The sequence below is a fragment of the Mirounga angustirostris genome, unplaced genomic scaffold (genome assembly GCF_029215605.1).
Source record: "Mirounga angustirostris isolate CCGP_5_RB_7025 unplaced genomic scaffold, mMirAng1.0.hap1 SCAF_9, whole genome shotgun sequence".
NCBI lineage: Eukaryota > Metazoa > Chordata > Mammalia > Carnivora > Phocidae > Mirounga > Mirounga angustirostris.
This window is the reverse complement of record NW_026991717.1, coordinates 13431171-13446368: the sequence shown is the minus strand read 5'-3', so window position 1 is coordinate 13446368 and position 15198 is coordinate 13431171. Positions and strand designations below refer to the sequence as shown.

At 40.8% G+C, this 15198-nt stretch overlaps 1 protein-coding gene across 1 annotated transcript in view; it reads right to left on the bottom strand.

Moving 5' to 3' along the window:
• The window catches only part of MCTP2 (multiple C2 and transmembrane domain containing 2), a 183632-nt gene that overhangs the window by 123313 nt on the left and 45121 nt on the right, over positions 1-15198 (bottom strand). The window contains exons 8-9 of the mRNA XM_045899479.2: positions 8476-8640; positions 6145-6275 (exon numbers count right to left, since the gene is read on the bottom strand). Of these exons, the coding sequence (XP_045755435.1) occupies positions 6145-6275; positions 8476-8640 (296 nt within the window). The remainder of the gene's footprint in view (positions 1-6144; positions 6276-8475; positions 8641-15198) is intronic.

Genomic DNA, 15198 nt, shown 5'->3' with positions numbered 1-15198 from the left:
CCATTTTCTAAAGGGTATCAAATTCCGCCCTGAGAAAATACTAAATGATTTAGTTGGTCTCTTAATTCTCTCTTGGTGGTACTGACTCACTACAGAATTGGTTGTTCTTTCCCCAGGCTTTATCTGTTTAGTTACTTGTTATGGGCGGAGTGCAGGATGAGCCTCTGAGAACACTAGGAGAACAGATTCAGCCCAGGTTCGGGGGCAAATTAAAACACCACCTACTCCTTCCTTCTTTCTCATTCCAATAAACACCACGGACTCACTGTCTAATTCCATAATTTTACAAGTGGTGTTATGTATTTGTTTTCCTTCCATTTTGCATCCTCTAAATTTCTTCCCAAACTCTACACAAATGGCAGCCTTTTAGAAGCATTTATGAAAGCTGAGCTTACTAGTGTATATGCAAATTTTCATTGAAAAATAATACAGCAATAGCTATATTTTATCAGTTTTAAGGTATATGGTCTAAACGGCTCTCATCATGAATTTTTCAATTATCACATCAATTAATAAATAAATAATAGGTACTTAAACTATTTTTTTCTACAAAGGGCCATAAAGCAATTTAAAGTTGATGGGTCATGTGGTCTCTGTTGAAACTACTCAAGTCCCCTTGTATCATGAAAGCAGTAATAGACAACGTAAACAAACAAACAAGGCTGTTATCCAATAAAACTTTATTCAAAAACAGGCAGCCATCTGGATTTGGCCCATGGGCCCTAGTTTGCTGACCCCTGATCTGGAGACATGTTAATAATTTGGCTGTGGCGAATTACATCCATGTTAGCATCTTAAAAATTTACAAGGTTGGTTGCTGACAATACAAACACATTGACAAAAGCATCAGGGAAATTGACCTAAAAATAATTTTGAAAGCATAACCTTTTAATTCTTTTTTATTTAAGAAATCCCTAGACCCCACATGGGACTTGAACTCACGACCCCAAGATCAAGAGTCACATGCTCTTCCAACTGAGCCAGCCAGGCGCCCCTGAAGCATAGCTTTTAACTCCCCATAGCCCAAGAAACTCTGGCCAACATATCCAATGATGCACTGAATAAAAACCGATAAAGCAATAAAACTTATAAAACTGCTCTTCTTTCTGTTGAGAACAATGTGGAAAACACACACTCAGACCATCTACGTGATTAATGAGCCTTACCAAATCAGGTCTGTTCCTGTGGCTTCATGTGTGACTTCACATACAAGAGAAGTGACCGTGTGTGGACAGTCATTCAGAAGGTGCCACACGCTGGCCCTTAGGTCACCAGGAAATTCTCATCCCACAATTTGATCTTAAAATATTTGATCTGTAAGAGCCCACTACTGTAACAACCTTTATATCATGGAAACAAAATAGCAGGGGCCCCCATGCATGTGTCTAGAGAGAAGCCACCATTGTTCCTTTGCAGGAGATGGAATCGGATGGCTTTGTGACCTCACTCCTGCTCTGCTCTCAGGTCTCATCTCATGACACTGCCCACCCTTCTCATTCCTTTCAAGCTTCTCAGAGTGCCTTCTCTCTCCTGTCTTGACCTTTGCCCATGTTGTTCCATCTTCCTGAAAGTTCTTCCTCCAATCTCCTCGTCAGGCTAACCCACCCATCTCCGTTCATCCAGGAAGCTGCTCTCCCCCCCCCACCCCCACAAGCTGCTGCCTGACAACTTGAATCAGCCCCAAACTTTTTAGTGTCTGAGAATAGCATCCATCACTGTCATTTTCTGCTGAATCTTTGCAGTATCCGGTACATGACGTGCTCTGTATTTCTTGAATAGAGTGAACAAACAAAAAACGAAGGCCAGTGGCATAATGAAGCTCAAAGTCAAGAACTCCAAATGACAAAGGCAAGTGTTTTTTGTTAACCATCTAAATACTGTGCACTCTCTAATTCCTCCCCTACATAAGAAAGGAATGGAAATAAATATATTTACTAGGTGCCTCCCAGATTGAAAGGTCCACAGTTCTCTTCACCTGAAGAAGACAAGGACTTAATCACTACTTTTTTTCTGCTACAGGTATCTAGTAAAGCTATCTAGCCTACAGGCGGTGAATGTGCTGATTTAAGCATTGTTTCTGACCTCCTGTTCTTGTCTTTCTCCATTAATCCCGCTGCATTTTAATGTTTTAATTCAACACATAATTTTGCCATATCAGTCACCCAAACCTGCTCAAGTTTCACTTGCCATGATAGCTTTTAACCTCTTATTCATTACCATAATTCCCTGTTTTATTTTACAGACTGGCCAGCTTTTAACTTAAATGCGAGGGGCAGAAAAGAGTGCTGTAGTTTTAAAAGCTGTAAATCTTGGAGGCGAAGGAAGGGGCTGAACACGAAGAAAACGGTGAATGTGTCAAGCCAGGTTGTAAAAGCAGATCGACGACACACGGTGCAATTTGTCCAGAGAAATATCCCAGCCCCACTCCTCCACCACATCAGAGTCGCTAATAAACTGGGAGAATGTCAGAGCCCCTTTCCAGGGCACCATGTGGGACTGCAGGTTGATTCTGTGGTAGCCCAGTTAAAATGGACTCGAACTTTCTCATTAGTAACTTTTCAAAACCAAAGCCTAGAATATTCTATAACGAGTTAATCTCTAAAATCACTTTGAAATGTAAAATAGACTTTAAGAAAACAATACAATTGTTTTGAAATGGCCCAGGTTTACAAGGGGATACTCTATATTTATACTCTTGCCCTTCTGTTTAAAAGTTGGAGCAGGTTCAACTTAGCTTTATTTCTTACTCCCCCGAAAAGTTCACTGTCTCTGGACCATTGTTGGATTTTAAAATCAGAGACTGGGTTTTTTTGGTAATTTTTCTGTTTTTGTTTTCATTTGGTTTTGCTCATGAATAAACCCTAGAGTTCGTAGGCACTATGGTCCAGGGGACGCTGGATCTGGGGACCAGCCTTGACCCCCTTGGGAATAACTTGTGGCTCAGTGGAAGACAACAGGGGAACCATGACACAAGGGGATTTCAGAAAGCTCCATGTGACTCAGGAGGCACATATCCAGACACCCCTTTGGGGAAGAGCATGCCACCAGTTGAGACCTTGGTTCATCATCACCATCACCAAGCTAGCACCCCACCAATGCCAATGCTGCTCTCAATCCTCAGTCAACAAATGTCCTTTGCATCATGTCCTTGAAGATATTCACTGCCAACTTCTGCAAAAAATTTCAAAAAATGTCTATACTGTTTTGAAAAATATACATATATGCAATATATATACAAAATATATATATATGTATATATACACACACTGAATTTTACCAGCCATATTTCTTTTTCTTAAATTGCGTAATTTTAGTTGCAAATGTTGTGGGGGTCTACAGCTGTCATACAGAACAATCTCAAAATTAATAGTAATAATAATATCTAGCATTTAAGTGCTGATAAAAGACCTAGGTATCACATAGACACTGTTGCTGACCAGACCCCACTGCATGGAAAGAAAGCCCAATTTCACAAGCAAATCCATTGCCTGAGGTCACACAGCTAGCAAACTGGTTCAGCAGGCCATGAATGTGGGACTCCAAGCTGGTGCTCCTTTCCTCATGTCAATCTGCCTGCAAAGGGAAGCTTCACTGATGAGAATTTCTTCAGAGAGGCCATGTAGGGCTTTAAATGACTAGCATCAAGGTGTTCTCCAAAAACAATAATATGCAACATGTCTTAGGAGGCAATTGTGACTCATGCACACTGTCGGAGAGTTTCCTCACGCAAAAAGGTATTTCCCAACCACGGGTGGATAAAATAACCAAGCCTTAATACAACAACAAAGAAAATGAAATGAGGAGAAAATAAGTGAGAAATTTGAAGTGGGAAGGAACAGTATGTAACAGGTCGGTGAGTTTCAGCATATGCTGACACCACCTCATCTTTAACTCTGAGAAGCAGTATATATTTTTAGGGTAGGTTTCACCCCACTGCAGGGTAATGCTGTGTAGCCAGCTCCCAAGAGATGCTTTTGTTATCTTTTGTACCTCAGGAGAGGAAAAAGGAAAAGGATACCAAAAAGATCCTTTAAAATCCATGAAGAGGAAGGACATCATGACCCCCTAGGACAGGTACACGTCTAAGTTACAAACAGGAAATAACTAAAATAAATGCATACTCCGATGACAACACATGGAAGAAAAGGGACATCTTAAATTATTTTTTGTGGCTGAGAAGAAACTTACACTCATCTGGAAAAGCATTTCCTATGATGTGAAGGAAACAGGACAGCACAGTGATGTGTGAAATGGGAAGGGTATTATTCTTTGCACCTCCTAAAATAACACATTGGCCATTCATCACTGGAAGCCCAAATCCCCACCACTCAGATAACGCTTTGGGACACAGAGTTCTCTGCGTTTGTGCATTTCCTACACACTAACTGGGGAAAGCAACAGGTATCAGGTGGGTAAGAGCCAGATTCACTAAACATCCTGCAACATGCCAGACAGTCCCACGGAACATGGTGCCTCCGTGGAAAAACACGGCAGGAATGTTCCATGGGTACCAAACACCCCGCTTAGTATCCCAGGAGAGCTGCTGGTGAGGGATGGGATGATGACGGCAAGAAGAGCTAATAGTCTGTGTGCCAGACACTGTGCTCAGTATTTCACCCAGAAAAAGCAGTGCACGAAGTACTGGGATAGCTGGGTCTCGCCCCATTTCTGCCTATAAGTTCCCTGCTGATGGAAAAACATTCACTACTCTGGACCTCTGCATTCCCTCGTCAGTGAATCCAAGAGTTTCTATTAGAGGAGTCATTTTCAATTTTCAGCTTTCGGCAATAAGACGTTCCCTCAATTAGAACCCCAATATAGAAGAGAAGTAAAAGTTGAGATGCCCTGGCCTCAGGATAGTTTTAGAACCCCCCCCTTTTTCTCCAAATGGTGAGCCCCAGGCATCTCTCTGAATCCAGGGTTCCAGAGACTCTGGTTTGGAAAAGATGACAAACAGCTGTTGAGAGCCCTTTGAATGCTTGTATCCTAGATTTAAGATTTGGATACAAATTGTATGTATACGGGATGAACAAAAGGCAGTGGTTTTTTGGAAAGAAACTGGGTCTTGGAAAACACAGAATCCTAGCCCTGGCATTCACTGCTCTGAAGTCCATGGCCAAGTGAATTGTAAGCCTCTTGCACTCTATTCCCTCCTCCACAGGAAAGGAATAATGCTACTAACTTGCAGGGCTATTTGTAAGATGAGAGATGATCTTTCCACCACCATTTCCATGGTACTTCCCAAGGGCCAGCCATGGTGCAGGCACAATCTCACTTAATGGTATTGCTACAATAAGGAACCTATAATATTCATGGTATTGCTCGTTACGTATGGGTAAGCCCCTCAATTAAGTTGGGAGGGTGCAGAGTAAAGAAATGAAAGGAAATAGATCTCGCCTCAATAGATTTCGTTATGGTTTGCCACAAAGCTCATCAAGGACACTGAAAATTTTCCCACCATTTTGAGACACATAGCTTCATCTTCTTACTAAATTATATGGTATTTTACTAAGTAGCAAAACTAAAATTATAGGGTACACTGGAAATTTACACAGTTGGTTATTGAACAGTGCAGGGGTCAGAGGTGCTAATGCCCCAGCACAGTCCAAAACCTGTGCGGAACTTCTCACTCCCCCAAAACTCAACTACTATATAGCCCTCTTCTGTTGATCAGAAGCCCTACTGATAATATAAACAGTTCACACATATTATGTAGGTTATCTGTATTCTCACAATAAAGTTCGCTAGGGAAAAGAAACTGTTACTTTAAAAAAAAATCATAAGGAAGAGAAAATACATTTACAGTATTGTACTGTATTTATTGGGGGAAAAAACTGCATATAAGTGGACTGACCTGTGCATAAACATTTCCCAAATAGCCTGAGATGGCACAATAACTTTTTTTAAAGAATTCCCGACACATACTATTTTCTTCTGTCTTAATTAATATGAAATGACATTTACCAGTTAAAACAAAACAAGATTTTTCCCCAGGTTAGGGTCCAGCTTACTTATGGCTGCTGGGGTGGGGATGTGAGGTTTTACTCTAAGCCCAAACAGATCATGACATTCTCTCTGACCAGCCTCATGCAGAAACAAGCTCCACACACATCTCCCACAAGTTAGAAAGCAGAGCAGACTCACGTGCCCAGACGCTCCTCGTGCTTTCTGCTGTCCTTTCCCCACACTTCAATGTCCAAAATGCCCATCCTGTCAGAGAAGTAGTGAAAGTCAAACTGTTCCCGCCACTGCGGATTTGCACTCTTACACAGTGTCTAGAAAACATGCAGTTATAGTATTTATTTTCTTAAAATGCCATTCATTGCTATAGCAGCTACAGACATTCATTTCATTTCTACACGGCAGGAGATCGTGACGATGTGCCTCTCCCTTAGAAAGTTAAACTTTCCGTTTTGGAACGAAAAGGGACTTTGAGATTTCGGGAATTGGCAAACCATCACTACCCGTTTAGCTCACCCGCAGATTCAAGAATTTATCCAGCCCATTAGCAAGAGTGACCCCACCAGAATTATCCCACAAGGAACCATAAATTATATATATATTATAGACATATGAAACATATCTCAATAGACAGTTACAGTTGCTCTCTCTTACAAAAGATACTCCTCATTGGTTAATCGAATGCAAGTAAGTAACAGTTTTATTAGCACATCCATTCAGTGCTGGCTTAAGAATTATATAAATTAGCAGGCTGAGATGTTCATTCACATCTGTCCGATGCACTGCATGAAAAACCCGTCACTGGGACACTGCTGCCTGTTTTTAAAATCTGAGTTTACTGAATCCAGTCACTGGAGCGAGAGAAAGACGGAGCAGCCTCACTATAGCCACACCAAAAAAAGTAAACAGCCTGGTTTGAAAACTTCACAAGTGTTTCTGTGTTCTCCCAGTGACTGCAAACAGCTTATGTGTCTGATCTGTTAGCAGCATTTTTTGCTTTTGTTTCATTTACCCAGAGACTGAATTTGTGAATAAAATGGAGCAAGAATGCTGGGCACGGACTATCATGCTCTAGAAGCACTGAGTCAACTATTAAATCCGAGCGCCAAACTATTCCTGCAAGGGAAAACAGGGACAACTCAGACGTCGGCTGTAGCCAACATCATGTACTATCATTTAAGCTCTTTCTCACACTGAGCTTAATATATCAGATCACAGAATTTAGAAACCACGGGGAAAAAATATTTGACCACAAATTAAATGTGATATTCCCTAAGGGGGACTGTAGCAAATACTGGACTAATTCTGCACTCCACCTTAGTCCAAAGGGCAAAGTGTACTTAGCAATGAATAATTTTTCTATAAATCCTTAGCCTGACCCTGGGCTGGCTAAAGGAATCTTAGTGGAGAGATGTGTTCACCCTGGATACATTCGCTGTCAGGTACAGCCTGAAACTACCTGATTAAAATAATCATATTTCTAATTCTGCTGTAACTCACCCAGAATTTTTCACATTTCTCAAAAATGATTCTCCAGTGTGAGCTTCAATTCTTTACTCCTTGTGGTGGAGTAAGTGATGTTTAATGTTTGATTTTGCACTGAAGAGCATGCAACAGAGAAACCTCTTGCTCCCTAAATCACTTCCCAACTGCACTGGTCTGCATGTGTCATGTCCTCTACACTGTAAAGTCCAAATTGCAAATATCCTCGGGTCTATTTTCAAAATCTTCCACCAATGTTTTGTTTTGTTTGTTTGTTTGTTTCTACATGGCTTTTGGCAAGTGACAACTTTCAAGTACCCTAGTTCCCCCAATCCATAAAACCTAGGAAATATTCCTGTCTGACAGTTATGCAAAATGAATTATCATGATTTGGAGACTATGGTTTTTGAAATAAAAACCACATCAAATTACTAAGATTAAAAATTAAGTGGAATTTGTTTCAGGAAAGTAAGGTGATTGAGTTTTAAAGGCAGCTAAAAATGCCATTACTTTTGTTCAAAACAAATCACTAATACTTCAGTTTAAAAAAAAAATCACAACAACCAGCATCAAATGTCTATTTTTCGTGTTAATACTAACAAGTAAGAGAAAGCAAATAGTATATGATTTTGAAAATATTTTCCGTTATCTCGACTGTTTTCACCCAAATATATTACACGATTTTATTTTTGTAGGATTTTGAAAATATTTAATTATACCTTTCCTGCAATCTTTGAAACAATGTTTGCTTATTTTCAAAACAAAAATAAATCATGCATCCAAATCTCTTATTTAATAAGCTTTCTCTTGCTCCAGTTACTATATTAAAATAAATTATGCTAAGCAAGCCAATAGGTATATTAATTGACTGCAGCTATACAATTATTTTGTTGTCTGGAATGCTCCTAATAAAGTTACGAGGGCTAAAAATAAATTTCTCCTCTTCTTGTGAAATTCAGAGTGGAAAACATTTTTTTTCAGTTCCTTTATTATGAAAGATCTTGTACTTCTTAAGGAATTGACAGAACTTACCTTACTTTTATACCTCTGATCTCCCAGTTTTAACTGGACAAACATCTCTGTCATGCTTCCTCCTGAGACATTCTTCCCTTCCAACAACGTTATACTTATAATCCCGTTCCAAAGTTGGTTCTTTCTCAAGGACTCTGAGAGCCGCAGGTTACGTATCAAAGAGGACTAAAGCAAAGAATGAAGATGACATATAAACTTGCTGAGAATTCTTGAGTGTGACTTTGGTGATCACAGGAATTCCAGCTTTCAATATGGGATTATGAATAGCACTCCCTGACTGGTGAAAGTGTTATTAAGTCTTCATTGATTTTGCAAACCTGCAAGCACAGTTATGTGATTTCCTTCTCGAGCACCAGACTTGTAACAATATAGTGAAGGATGATTGGGAGCAACACTTGGATTTCGCACTGGCCTATACTCCCACCCAGATGTGCTCCTTGGTAGGAATTCTGCATCAGGGCCTTCAGCTATTTTAATAGTAGGAAGGGAAGAAGGGAATTCTGGGAAATAGAGAGAGAAGAACAAGGCACTGCTTTGCAGGGAAACAAAATTCCTCCGGGTATTTAGAAATAATGGTTTTGAATTTATCCTTCACACTTGAATCTGTCCACACTTCCCTGTATTCCTTGAGCTACTACTAAAAAACCCAACACCACTGTGAGATTCACAACTCCAGATCCAGCCTGCCATCAGCTAGCCAGCCAAATGAGCTTTGCAGATCTGCAGGGAGGGGAAGGATGTAGAAAGCCCTTAGCACGGTGCCTGGGATCCAGTAGAGATTCAGTAACTGTTAACTTACTTTTTTTTCCTTTTCTAAATTATGTTACTCATGCACACTCACACACACCTTAAACAGAATATAGAAAAAAGCAAACATCCCCTATTATTAAATTATAAAGAGGACAAGCACACTCTATTTTTAATTTCCATTATGTAAATTTTCAAACATACACAAAGGCAGAGAGAATGGTATATAAATCTCCACGTACTTATTCATCTGATTCAACATTTTGCCAATCTGATCTCATGTATCCCTTCACTATTTTTCTCTGGCTGAAATATTTGAAAGCAAAAATCCGTATTTGGTTTTCCATAAGCACCATGCCATGATCACACTCCACAAAAGTAACCATAATTCCCTTAATATCATTAAATACCCAGCACATATCCACATTTCCCTGAAGGGTCTCAACCATGTCTTTTTTTTACGGTTAGTCTGTCTGAATGAGGATCCCCACATGATCCACACGCTGCATTTAGTTGGCGGAGTTCATTTACGTTCGCCGCTCAATAACAAGAAACAGTACAAGCATACACTGCTTTATTTGAAGGGGAAATAAATGGACTGAAGAATGTAAATGGCATCAAGTACCACAGTAAAGCAATGAATTTCTAACACTATATATTCATTCCTGTCGTCTACTCAATATATCTTCGAGATCATTCAGACACCAATTTGCTCGGACACCAGTTAGTCACAATTTATCACAACAAATGGTATGTCAGTATCATATTAATTATATACCAGCTTACCTCATCCAACACATGTCACTCCACCACTTTTAAAAATGATGCAGGAGTACCACACCAAGCATTTGGTTGGTCATTCTGTGACTGCCTTAAACAAAACACATTTAAGGAAATCTACACTCTCAAACCTCACATCTGTGTTGCTTTTCTCTTAAAATGCAGGCGCGTGTGTGTGTGTGCGTGCATGCACACACACGAGTTTTGGAGGTGCTGAGAGAGTAGGGAGGGTGCGTGAGATTTTAAAAAGAAAAAAAAAAAAATCCCACTCCTCTGGAGAACATGGACAATCCTTTCTTAACTTCTGTTTCCAGTTCGTTTGTGGATAGAATATATTCAATAATGAAGCTTTATGAAATAATTAAAGTTAAGCAATTTCATGTTTATTAAAGAACACAGCATATAAATAGACGCATATATAAACATATATGCATATGTGTTTATAAATCTATATGTAAGCATATAGATCTGGATACACTGAATACATTTTATAGTTTATTAGGTACACGGGCTGAAAACTTCTACCTCTAAAAGAAAAATGAGATTTGGATTCATATATCCTGCTATAATTCCTTTTTTTTAATTTTTTTCTTTTTAAAGTTTGACTTGCCAACCAACAAGCTAAGGCATGACCTGTCCCATGACCATGCTTCAAAGCTCCGACAGATATATTCCTCCCTAAACACTGCAACTATTTCAAAATCCTTTTTATAAAGAAGGGAGTAATGTCCACAAGGGATCAAAGGGCATCCTACAGTCTGGCAATTGCCTAAGAAAAATGGCAGTGCTTCCATGAAATATGCCCTAAAATAATTTTGTGGCTTGGTATGTCCTAATTTCAAATTGGATGTTTATCTTGGAAAGGCTTCTATCTAACTTGTCCATAAAACAGCCCCACTTAGCTCTATGAGCTCTGTGAAAATGGAATCCAAAGCTGGTTATTAAGGGGGCCGAGAGATAGGTTCCATATGGCGGAACAGCATGGGAGGGCAAGGCTAAGGCCTACATCAGGCGCGGCTTGGCTGGAGCTCCTGATCTATCCACGGACACTCGTTGCATTACACCATAACATCTGGATTATTGCTTGTAATGTCCCTGGGAAATATCCACTTTCCATCAAAGCCTTTATCTATCTCAGTCGGACTTTGAACATTTTAGTATTTAACGCAGTCATGTTTGATGTGACGGACTTGGTCTTTGCCGTCCAAGATTTTTTTTTTTCCTCCTTACTAAAGGCAGGGTAGGAAAAGTGAACTATTTACTTCAGAGTTCACAGATAGAAAAAGAACACAGGGCCTTTATTCTCCTTGTTTTACCCTCAATCTTTCTGCAAAACCCACTACAAGGTTATGTCCAAATAAAATTTTGTCTATGAGCAACATATTCTGGGGTGTGTGTATGTGTGCTCTGAAGAAGTGTCTTAATTACTTTAACATTTATTTGTCTTCAGCCTTGAGACAAGTGATGAGGCTTAAGAGCAGAGTCAGTGGGGAGGGGCAGGTATGGTAGGGGCCATCCTCTGTGAGCTCTGATTCAGAGCTGGGCTCCCCAAATCTTTTGTGCTCTTCAAACGATCCCTTTCTCCCCACAATAAATCCACTCTTCTGCACTCACTCTGCTAACTCCATAGCTCAGGTTTTCATGTCTGTGCCTGAGCCTCTAAGTGAAATTTGTCATCTTAATGCAGCTTGGAATGTGAAAGCAGAGAAGGAAATGACCCATCAAAGGAGAAGCCCACCCCACCTGAGCTGAAACAAACACCAGGAGATAGAGCAAAGTTTCTGGGTCCTGACCCTAATTTCTCAGCCGACATAAAGGATAAAATATAGTACATCAGGGTTTTGTTATTTTTCTCCTTCCTCCCAAAGGATCAGAACCTTTCACTGTTTCTATGTTGTTTCATTCATAGGCTCTCTTTCTTCCTCATCCCCCACCCCACCAAATCCACGCCCTTTCTCTGAACAGAAATCATGACTTCCATCTGAAGCACACACGTTAGTTATTACCAGTAAATACGAGGTATGATATTTAACTTAGAAACATACTGACTTCCATGGGGTGCCTGGGTGGCTCAGCTGGTTAAGCGACTGCCTTCGGCTCAGGTCATGATCCTGGAGTCCCTGGATCGAGTCCCGCATCGGGCTCCCTGCTCGGCGGGGAGTCTGCTTCTCCCTCTGACCCTCCCCCTCTCATGCTCTCTCTCTCTCTCTCATTCTAACACTTAAAAAAATAATAAATAAAAAATAAAAAGAGTCTGACTCTTGGCTCAGGTCATGGTTTGGTCTCAGGGTTGTGGGATCTAGTCCCACCTCAGGCTCTATGCTCAGCAGGGAGTCATCTGTCTGCTTGAGATTCTCTCTCTCCCTCTGCCCCTCCCCCCACACAATCTTTCTCTCTAAAATAAATAAATCTTAAAAAAAGAAAAGAAAAAAGGAAAAAACCATACTGACTTTCAGAAAAATGAAAAGCTTCAGAAACAATTTACTTCTGGGTCATGACAATCTCAGGGACAAGGAAGGAAGGGTAAAAAGAGAACAAAGCTCGGCGCCTGGGTGGCTCAGTTGGTTAAGCGACTGCCTTCGGCTCAGGTCATGATCCTGGAGTCCTGGGATCGAGCCCCCCATCGGGCTCCCTGCTCAGCAGGGAGTCTGCTTCTCCCTCTGGCCCTCCCCCCTCTCATGCTCTATTTCATTCTCTCTCTCAAATAAACAAAATAAAATCTTAAAAAAGAGAGAGAGCAAAGCTGAAGGTAAGAACTGTGGAGAATCTTCACAAGTTTGTGATCTAGGCACAGACTCTCAAAACAGTGAACGACTATCATTCCTGGGACATATAAAATGGATTACGGCTTGGCCACATGCCTTATTGTAGGATTCCGGCCAAGTGGCATGCTGGGGAGACGGTGATGTGGACTCCAGTCTCTTGGCACGATGCGGAAGAAAACCCAGAAATGACACACATGTCAGCAAGGTGCTTCCTCTCTGTTGTGGGCCAGGAAGAATGGCAGAGGGGTTAGGAGTAAAGAAAGATCTTGAAAGGAGTAGGATGCAGTTCAGGAGCTGGGGCCACAGCCTAAAGTCATCAAAAGCAATCATCAAAAGTCATCTAGGCCACACTCCAGAACAGACCATGCTGACCAATACCATAGGACGATTATCCAAAGCCCTCCCTTGGGTGGGACAAAATACCAACCAAATTTTTAAAAGATAGAAATGAAAGAGAGGAGCAGCAGGAAAATATGTTCACAAGATTTTTCTAGGAAGGAATACTTACTAGGTGCCAAATACTGTGTGGGTACTTTCTCTATGATCTCAGTTACAGGAATATGAAAATAGGGATTCTAATGCCACCAACGTGTCCTATTTTGACTCTCATGAGTTAGTTTTCCTAGGTCTTTGTGAGAAAGGAGGTGTCAGTGGAAACAAATGCATGGAAAAAAATTAACTAACTTTGTAAGCTAAATGAACAACAAAACAAGATTCAACTCTGTTGGTGTTGCTTAGAAAAGCTAAGAGAGAACATTCAGTCTATAAAAGGTTTCCCTGAAATACTCCAAGCTTTTTTTTTTTTTTCACATGTAAAACAACTGTTCATTGTCAACAGCTTTTATAGCATGACATGAGAAGATCCATACATTCATGCAACAGGCTCCCAGAGAAGCTCCTGGCAGCTTCTTATATCATCTGAAGAGGATCCTGTAGGCATAAATTCTCTTAGAACCACACACAAAAAAAATCTTTGCATAAGGATATAAAGAAAGTCTTTTAAATTTCCCACAAGGACATGGACATGGACCATGAGATTTATAGTTGTACATGAGAACTAGATTATAGTCCCAAGGATAATGAATAACCTGCAAGTTGTACAGACACATTAGCTAGAAAAGTTTTATACCAAATTTAACATTTTTTTCATTGTGAAAAAATGCCATTGCTCAGTTTTTGCACTCCGAAATAAAAGATGGAAGATATTTTAAAAATTTGATACAGTCTATAAATACCCATTTCTCAGGGATTCAGACCAGGAAAACGCTTCTAACACATTTCCTATCCTTAAAACCTAAATGAAAAAAAAAAAAAAAAAAAACATGAAGGCTACATGATTCAACAAGATTTTCTTTTTCACCCTAACCCCTAGAAGTTCAAAGTTAAATGCTGTGCTCATATGTAGTTAAACACCCAGTATGCAGTATTTCTGGATTCCCTTCTGTGTTGCACGTTTCTAGGTCTCTCCTTCAGGTACAATACTTCAAGGGCATCCCTATCCAGGACCTGCCCTATCTCCCTGTACAGTGGAGCAAGCAAAGTACTCACTCTCAGGCTTCTGCAACGGGCAGGGCTGGCCCCTGAGCACCTGTAGGATGTTTTGCGCTCTGGACAATGCTCTCGCTTCATCCTAATCCCACCGCTACCTAAGACTTAGCAGCTTTGTCTTCTAGCTTCTAGCTTTGTCTCCTGCTCTTCGAACACCCCAACGCAGACCCAAGTCCACACCAGCGGTTCTCAAACTTGAACCTGCTTCAGAATCACCTGCAAGGCTTGCTAAAAGATTGCTGAGCTCCAACCACAGAGATTAATTCAAGAGGTCCGAAATGTTGGGAGGGTGGGGTGGGTCATGAATTCACATTTCTAACAATTTCCAGGTGATGCTGATGCTGCTGGTCCCAGGGGCTCCACTTTGAAAACCCAATTGGTTGAACCTGATAATAAATGCTTTGGAGTACTTGCCATGGACCACATTATTTGATATGGTTGTATCTCAATTCACTTCTTCCTCCCTCTCATTTGGGAAGATTCACTGCAGTCTTTCTCTGTCCCCAGCTTTCAGCCCACCTGCAAGGCTAGCATAGGGTCTAACCACGCCCTCCAAATACTCCTACCTCCCTACTCTCGTCTCCCGCTGACTCAGCAATCGCAATGGCCAAGTCCAGTTCATCTCTGAATCCTCAGGACAGTATTCTGGCCAAGCTAGTATGTGCTCAGTGACAGGATTTGGGCCAAAGTGGACTCTTACATCATTGAGAGGAGACATTTGATGAAAACTTTCGCGAGGCAGTGGCTCTGCTTTTCTGGTCCGGAGAACACATGAGATTGGAGAGTGCCAACAGATTCATGGCCTTACCTGAACATGACTGAGACCCCCAGAAATGAGAAAAGCCCCTAGAGGTCTTTCTGCCCAGGTTAATGCTGACCTAGA